At 48.0% G+C, this 8,752-nt stretch overlaps 1 protein-coding gene across 1 annotated transcript; it reads right to left on the bottom strand.

Moving 5' to 3' along the window:
• Nucleotides 1-517: 517 nt before the first annotated feature.
• LOC124708928 (probable aquaporin PIP2-7) lies at nt 518-1,607 on the bottom strand. The gene is made up of 3 exons (XM_047240571.1): nt 962-1,607; nt 747-887; nt 518-649 (listed from the first exon to the last, which is right to left on the bottom strand). Exons 1-3 carry the CDS (start codon nt 1,574-1,576, stop codon nt 518-520), a joined length of 888 nt encoding a protein of 295 aa, XP_047096527.1. The 5' UTR covers nt 1,577-1,607.
• Between the last annotated feature and the right edge of the window lie 7,145 nt (nt 1,608-8,752).

The following is an 8,752-nucleotide window of genomic DNA, read 5'->3' as shown; positions in this document are numbered from 1 at the left end:
CAAGGAATTGAAGTAGCAGGAAAGCTAGGACATCAAGTCAGTCCTGAGGGTCTTTGACTGAATAGTATCCTCAGTTTTTGCCAATAGTTGTAAAAACCACAAGAAGCTGTGTGTAACATCAATGTGATCCTTTTTTACTGCCGCCTGTAAAATCTTCGTTAGACTAGAATGCAGAATGTCAAATTTTTAGGACTCTCATATATTGCCCATATTACAAGAAACTGTGTGTAGTATCAATGTGATCGTTTTCAACCGCCGCTTGTAAAACCTTTCCATGTTAGACTAGAATATAGAATGTAGAATTTTCCTATAGGAACCACATCGCTCATATATTGCCCATATTTCTCAACTACCTTATGTTACTCTTTTCTCAAAATGGACGGCGCGGCAATGCGCGCTTCCATGGTCTAGTATCTTACTACAAAGCAAAACGACCGACGCACATGCAGATAAGAAAAAAAATAACTAATCAACAACTTCGATCGATTTTCATTACATGGTCTCATCTCCTCGATCTTCAAGCGGTCGAGCTGGCCCTCTTAAACGAGCCCCGTAGCGCCTCCTTGACTACAGCAATGTCGCGCAGCACGATCTTGTGGTAGAACGCCGCCAAGGCCGCGCCGGTGAAAGGCCCGACCCAGAAGATCCACTGCAAATCGAAAACAGGAAACGGGTCTTAATCCCCATCGGAACAATGACTACGCGCGTTGTGTGCGTACGTTAAAGTAGTGGTGCATGGATCTCACGTGCTGCTTCCAGGTTTTGTGTTGGTTGTACAGCACGGCGGCGCCCAGGCTCCTCGCCGGGTTGATGCCCGTGCCGGTGATCGGTATGGTCGCCAGGTGCACCACGAACACCGCCAAACCGATCGGCAGCGCCGCCACCAGCTGCAAGAACAAATAAATCATATGCAGGTCAGAGAGGTCGCGCGACATCGATCACCGACGACGCGCGCACGTACCGGGACGAAGGCGTCGCGGGCCGTGCGTTTCGGATCGGTGGCGGAGAAGACGGTGTAGACGAGGACGAAGGTGCCAAAGGTCTCGGCGCCGAGTGCCGCCCCAAGCGAGTAGCCCTCAGTCACCGAGTTGGCGCCGCCACCGAAGGAGTCGTAGGGGTGCTTCATGATCCCCTTGACGACGCCCACGCCGCAGATGGCGCCGAGGCACTGCGCCGCCACGTACAGCACGGCGCGCACCAGCGACACCTTCCCGGCCACGAACAGAGCGAACGACACCGCTGGGTTTATGTGACCGCCCGATACACCGCTAGTGGAGTAGACGAGGACGGAGACGGTGGCGCCGAAGGACCAGGCGACGCCGAGGTACCCGACGCCGGTGCACCTCTCGTCGGCGCCCGATGACTGGAATTTGTACCCGATGACGGTGGCGATGCTCACGTAGACGAGGATGAGCGAGGCCGTGAACTCGCCGATCAAAGCGCGGTAGAGGGACCATTCGACCAGCTCGCTCGTCTCCAGCGGCTTCACTGCCGGCGGGTCCCAGTATGGCACCCTCTGGACGATAATGTCTGTTATCTCTTCGTCGGCGGTGTCCATCCCCTCCTTGGTCGACATGGTCCGGTTTATCCCCCTTGACAGAGAGCTTTCGTTTACTTCCAGTGTATGTGGCTAATATTAGTGTGCAATACTAGGATTCATCACGCCAAGAGGCTTAAATAGGGCAAATAGGGCATCGAGGTGATGAAGTGCTTGCGGAGCAAGGTGAGAGAGACGCTAGATACTTGGACGAGGTTCTCTCCTTAGAATCCACTCACATGTCTCGGAGCTTCTAGTGCACTGTGCACAGGTAGGTGACCAGATTGCTAAATTCCACTCACCAATTCTGTCAACTGGATCTTTTTCCAATATCTCCATTAATTTGTTTCTATTCTTTGTGAAGGTAACTATTTGTGTATTTCTCCGTCAAGATAGAATTAGTTATTTCTCAATGGGGCTTCATACCATCCGATAAATAGAGTACTTGCACTATTCTCTATTATTGGATCGGAAAGTTCTTAATTAATGTTGATTCGGAAATAGTTTTCTCTCAATCCGAGTACCAAAAAGCGTTTCTTTTGCTGGTTTTGCTCGTTCTTGATCAACCGAGAATTAACTTGGAACCTGGTAGACTCCGTGGCCGTTGAAGGTCGTTCTTGCACGTGAGAGTTTTACATGGGATTGTAATAGCAACCGAGATTTTTCAGTTACGCATGGAATACATATGATTTGTTTGCTTCAGTGTCCCCCTTTTGCAAAGTTTGGTTCTATGTGAATGGCCGGGATCTCCCGATACCCTTTCGTGGGCTAACTTATCCCTTCAATTTTAGTTGTAGTGGGCACACCTCTTGTAATATTTTCCTGAAAGTAACATCTGTTCCGCTGGCATGGCGTACTCAGCATGGGCGGCTCTAAGTGTACTAATGGCGAGTATGCATGTGAATACCCTAAAGTTTTCGTCAATTTTTTCAAATCATATGATATAGCTGTCAAATTGTTTGCTAGAGCAAGTGAACTTCTTTTAGCAGTTTCAGATTCTGAGTTCAAACTCTGGTTTTCTCACTAGTTTTCTACTTTTCTTTGTACTTTTTTCATTTTGAATACCCATTGATAAAGTCATGGGCCCGCCCATAGTACTCAGATGGCCCCCACAACACCTCATGGGTAACACGAGTGCAAAATTCAGAAGCAAGATTAGAGCAACTCTAACTGCGACTGAAAAGGGGCCGAAACTGAAAAATTCCGACGAGAATACGGGTCAGGCCGAAAGAGACCCATAACGGAGCCTGAACTCGCGGCCTGACCCGTAAAATGAGTTCGGGGGGACGAGAAATTGAACGGTCGCCCCGTAGATATACAGGGCGCGGGGGCGAGTTGGGTTCCAAAACCCTACTCCCCCGCCGCCGCTGTTGCCGCTCCACCTCCAGCGATGAATTAGTTCGCCGCCGTCACCACCCTTCCCACCGTAATGGGGCCTAAGACGCGCCAGTAGGGGAGAGGGGTCCGAATCGGCGGCGGAAAGTCGCCACTGCGTCCCCCGGGTGTGCGGTCGGAGGTGGACCACGCGAGGTGGGCGCTCTCCGACGGAGCTTGGAAGCGGGCGGCCCGCAAGTGGTCGCGTATGTTCGCGCACAGGCCTGGGCGCTCGGAGATGCGCGAGGGGGAAGCCGACGCGCCACCAGCCGACGCGTGCAGCCCGCCGCTGCCGGCTCTTTCCCCGTGCGGCGACGACAACAACGACGACGAGGAGAACAGGCCGCCTCTCACCTGCGGGAGCTCGTCGGAGGCGGCGTCGTTCGAGGTGGACGCGCTCGTCCTCGCATAGGCGTCGCCGGCTAGCCAAAAAACCCTCCTCCGCCGCTACCATAGCCCCGGTGACAATCCCGGAGCTAATTTCTTAGTTTTTATGGTCAAATTAGCGCGGCAGATTAGGTTTAGTTAAGTATTTTGATTACTATTATAAATTATGTTCAAATGTAGCTCGATCGGAGCAAGATTTCATTTCATTTCGCATGGATCATTGCAGCAAAATTTCCCGCGACTTTTGATTTTCGTTTTTCAGTTCGCTTTTTCAGTTTCTATTCTGCGCGGCGACAAAAAACGTCGAAAAAATTCGGGAGACCAAACTCCGTCTTTTCGGTTCAATTTTATATAGACTCTGCTAGGGATGCTCTTACATGTATAGCGAGAGGAACGTTCCTTCTTTGGAAAAAAAGAGGCAGATTCTAAAGAGCGTAATGCTTGTTTGGAGTATGCAAGCTTCGGCCAAAATTGAGCTTTGTGTGACGGAATTCGATCCTGGGTCTTTGCGTCAGAAATGAGCGAGCGCGATGTCCATTACACTTTATACAGCGCACAAGCTAATAGAGAATCTGGTGAATTCGGAATAAAGTAAGTCTAAGATATATGGGCTGACTAGTTTCTTTTAGAAAGGGATTAATGGGCTGATTGACCGCAGGAACGAAACCCTATAGCCCATATGTATAAGAGAAAAGCTAGCTGCGGGCCGGCTGGGAGTACACACCACCTGGTGTGGATTGCAATCGCTAGCCCAGCAGGCCAGTACACCCACCGAATATTTTTCCTGTTATTAAAAATTGTATACTTTCTCATTGTGCAACAACATGAGTGAAAAAAAAAAAGTTTCAAAAAAAAAAAAAACATGAGTGAAAAAAAAAATACTTGCACAGTACAGAGTAATAAGAATCATGTGCATTTCATGTCGGTGTAGCTCAACTCAAACATGTGCATGATGCATGCCCATAACCACCTATGACCTATATAGTGAAGCGTCTTTGAGCTCCGTCAACTGGTCATCGTTCAAATAATTGACCGGGCAAGGTAACCCCCTCTTCAGCTTTCGTAATGGTGAGTCGACCTTGTGACAGAGTGCCTCGTTGGACATGGGGCCTCCACTGCGCGGGACCCGGAGAAAGCTCCATGGCGTGGGTTGGTGGAGTTAATCAACCACATTTCGAGGCGACGGATACAACAACGGAGTGGCATGAGGTGGAAGGAAAGTGTCTATATACAAAGGGGTATGCCACGGGGGGCGGTGGTGGATTGGGGATTGGGTGATGTGGAATAGCTGAAATGTGTCCGCGGATTGCTTTAAGGTAACCTGCAAAAAAATGCACATCAGACCCGTTTGCGGTGTATGCTCCAGTAAAAAAAGTGTCCCAAAACCACACATAGGCTCCACTTTTGGGTTTCAGGGTGATATGTGAGATTTGCTAAGGATGCTCTTGCAAATTTAACTAAGTTAAATGTGTGCAAAGGAGTAAATGTGTTTTGTTTTCACACATATCATAAGTGGCCATATTTTATAACATAATTTGTGGGGATAAACTTCATGCTAGAACCTGAACGTTTTCCAGAGAAACTAACTAGCGGTGACTAAAATAGTCTGACAAGGTACTATATACTCCTTCTGTCCAATAACACATGTTATTACATCCAATATACAAATTAATGGATCATAATAACATTTTATATTATGGGACAAAGGGACTAGGTTTCTTAGATTGTGCGGAGAGAGATAGCAAAAATCAATTACAGTCTTACAGAAGTGCCGTTGCATTATAATCTTATTGATAATTGGATACCTTCAATCCCAGGTCATTGTGCAACAACATAACTGAAAAATAAACATTTACGGTACAGAATAGTAGTAAGAAAAAAAAAGGCTACGACCATAGGTTTCCCAAGTGCATGTGGGTGCAGCTCATCCTAAACCTGTGCATTCTGCATGCAGAGCACCTATCTAGTGAAGCATTCTTGGGCTCGGTCAAACCGGTCAGCATTATTTCAAATAATTGCCACGGCAAGGCAAGTCACTCCTCAGCTTTCATCATCGTCCGATCTGCCAAGACGGGAAGGTGATCCCATATCCCCCACAGCTTTTCTGATAAGACGGCTTTTATTTTCTAAACAGATCTCTCCCTATCTTTCTCCCCTTCTCTGTCACCGCGACCAAACCCCATGTACCGATGCTGGCACCTTTGCTGTTTGGTGAGGAATCCATCAATCACACAGGGAGGATGGTCAGAGGCCCAATGGTAAGAAAGAATCATCATCAAGCTTGATGCCTCAATAATTCTCACTTTTTCATGTGCCTTCCCTTCTGTAAAGACGGTGAGGGGAAACTTAGCAGGATATGTGTAGTGGTGAGGTGACACTCGTGTCCCCCTGACCATCATTTTACAAGGAGATCATACATGTAGTCATTGGACAGTGGTAGGTGCTCATGTCCACTGCAAATGGCAGGTGTTGGCTAGGAGGAGAAAGCTGAGAGTAACTTGTCAGGGGCCATGCCCTGAGGCAAGCACTTGACTGATTTGATGGCTCCCGTTAACTCGCATGCATTTGTTGGTCACCCCGTGAACCACACCTCACATCTCCTCTTTCTCATTACTTTCTTTATTTCTCTGTTGGTAAGGCAGCAAATGGAACTTTAGAAATTATCATATGATGCTTGTGTAGAAAGACAATTTTCGGTGTGTACCCGTAATTTTTTTCTACACAAGCTTTTTACAATACATTTTTTTTGTTCTTCTCTACATAGCCCAATAAGATTTTTTGCAGCACTTTGTGAGCCGCCATAAAATTTCTTGATGTATTCATATTTTTCAAAAAAAATTGAAATTTTTAAATAGATTTGAAATGCATTTTTCTTAATAGGTGCAAAATAATTGTGTTTGTCCTGAATTTCCCAAAAGATTGAGATTTTGAAATGGATTTGAAATGCATTTTTCTTAATAGATGTGTATTTCACTTATTACCATAGCAACTCCACCGCCGCTCTAGTAGAGCCCTCGGGTGTGCCACCCCAGCAACCCTGCCGCTTTCGGAGGAAACCATCTGACGGCAAACAACCGCGGCGAGGCGACCTTTCTTTGTTTTTTCCTTGGCCCTAGTAGTTCCGGCCATCATCGCCATGTCCGTCTTCGGTAGGCACTTCCACGGTAGTTGTCCGAGGGATCTTCGTCCACACAATTATGGGTGTCCTCGTGTGCGAAAATCAGCACTAAATCTTTGTTGATATGTCCATTCGTGGTATATCAGATTGATCTATCGAGGCGGTATGGAGTTGACTTTGGTGTTTTCGGTCCGTCCTAGATAGGCCGGAGCTAGCGCTTCCTAGGGACTAGGCAGAAGATGTGGGCGTGGAGTGGTGATCTCACTAAAAGCCGACCCACATGGATCTCCTAGCTCTCTGGCTGACGGCATTGTGGTTCATTTCCAAGAACGTTCTTTAACCAAATTCGTCACTACCAGTTATAGGCCTCCACGCCGTTGACCTCGTCGGCTCAGTTGTGGGGTCTCACATCTCTGTGGTGATGACTAGAGGTCCTATGTGGCTGGACCCTGGTATCTCTACATGCAATCAAGAGGGTGTGCCATAGATGTCAATTAACTCGACCATATTTGGACGCGCTGTCTCCTCGAGATCAACGGGGTTGAGCTTGAAGAATATGTTTAGTTCTAGAGGTACCATCTCACATGCTCGTGTTGAATGCAGAGCTAGTGACTATTCTAGGGAGCGCTGATAGAGGATGGGGAGAAGATACTACACTTCTCGTTGTGTGCGATAACCACACCACAACTGTGCACGCGACACCTGTGAGTCGAAAGATCATTGATACGTCTCAAACGTATCTATAATTTTTGATGCTCCATGCTTATTTTACACTAATTTCTATATGTTTTGTCTACACTTCATGACACTTTTATGCATTTTCCAGAACTAACCTATTGACAATATGCCACAGTGTCAGTTCTCTATTTTTTGCTGTTTTGTATTTTAGAAAAGTTGTACAGGAAATATTCTCGGAATTGAACGAAACAAAAGCAAAAGTTGCTATTTTACCCAAACGAAGAAGGAGTCCAGAGGAGAGACGGAGGGGGGAAAGGGGTCGGCCAGACCATGCCTAGACGCGGCCTGGCCCTAGCCCGCACCTAGGGGTGGTGTGGGCCACCCTGGTGCCCACTGACCTCGCCCTTCCGCCTATAAATTCCCTCCGATGAGAAAACCCTGAAAAATACAGCCTCCATCCACGAAAAGTTCCGTCGCCGCCATCATCGTCCAGACGAGTTTCGGGGTCAGAAGTTCATGTTCCGCCACCCTGCCAGGACGGGGATTGACCCCCGGAGCCATCTCCATCGACTCCACCGCCTCCACTTTGACTCGATGATGGTTCCTGAGTAGTTCCCCCTGGACTACGGGTTCTCGGTTGTAGCTAGTTGATACTCTCTCTCCCATGTACTTCGATACAATGATCTCATGAGTTGCCTTACATGATTGAGATCCATATGATATAATCGGTGTTGTGTTTGTTGGGATCCGATAAATTCTGGAATTGTGATCAGATTGTTTATCATATTATCATACTACTGTTATTTAAGATCTTGCATGCTCTCCAGTACTTGTAGTTACCGTGATCAAGTAGTTGCCTGTATCTCGAAGAGGGAGTATTTATGCTCGATAGTGGGTTCATGCCTCTAGTTTTTTGGAAGAGTGACAATAACTTCTAAGATTGTAGATGTGGTTGCTACTAGGGAGAAAACAACAATATTTTATCCAAGGGTAATTCTATTATTTACTTTACACATACTCCCTCCATCTCACAGCTTAAGGCGTAAAAATCTGGGCGCGGTTATTAAGGAGAGGTTACTCAGGAGAGAAAGAATCGGGCCCTTTCCACTTTTGCCCCTGCATGCACGGCAGTAATTATCCTTAATTCCAATGCGTGCGATTCCTGGACTCTTCGTTTCTCCCAGGAGCCATAGCTTGATGTCTCCTCTCACGTACTTTCTCTCCCAACGCATGCACTTTAATTCGGCTCGGCTCCTCATGATGACGACGGGAACGGCCGCTTGACCTCACCGGCCGCCGAAGTCCGAACTGCCGCACAGTGGAACGCGGAGGGCATGCGCCAGGACGTGGCTGTGGCGCTCTGTTCGTCGGCCAGTCGAGCGGCGGACACGGCCGTGGCCCTCTATTCGTCGGCCAGTCGACCACCGGCGAACGCGGCCGTGGCATGGTGCTGCATCTGGACGTGGACATGGTGTTGCAGCTTGACGTAGAATTTTCGCACCAGGGAGTGGAGCTGAAGCTGCAGGTGGACAGAGAGCTTGTGGGAGGCGGCAGATGTTAATTTGGCGCAGAAGTCGAAGCACAGCCGCCGGAGAGAATAACTCTGACCAGTTTTTGAGGAGGTGGGGGAACGGGACGCAGGGGTAAAAGAGGGATCC

Source organism: Lolium rigidum, chromosome 1 (assembly GCF_022539505.1).
Source record: "Lolium rigidum isolate FL_2022 chromosome 1, APGP_CSIRO_Lrig_0.1, whole genome shotgun sequence".
Classification (NCBI taxonomy): Eukaryota; Viridiplantae; Streptophyta; class Magnoliopsida; order Poales; family Poaceae; genus Lolium; species Lolium rigidum.
The sequence above is the reverse complement of the archived record's forward strand: the minus strand, read 5'-3'. Positions and strand labels throughout refer to the sequence as shown.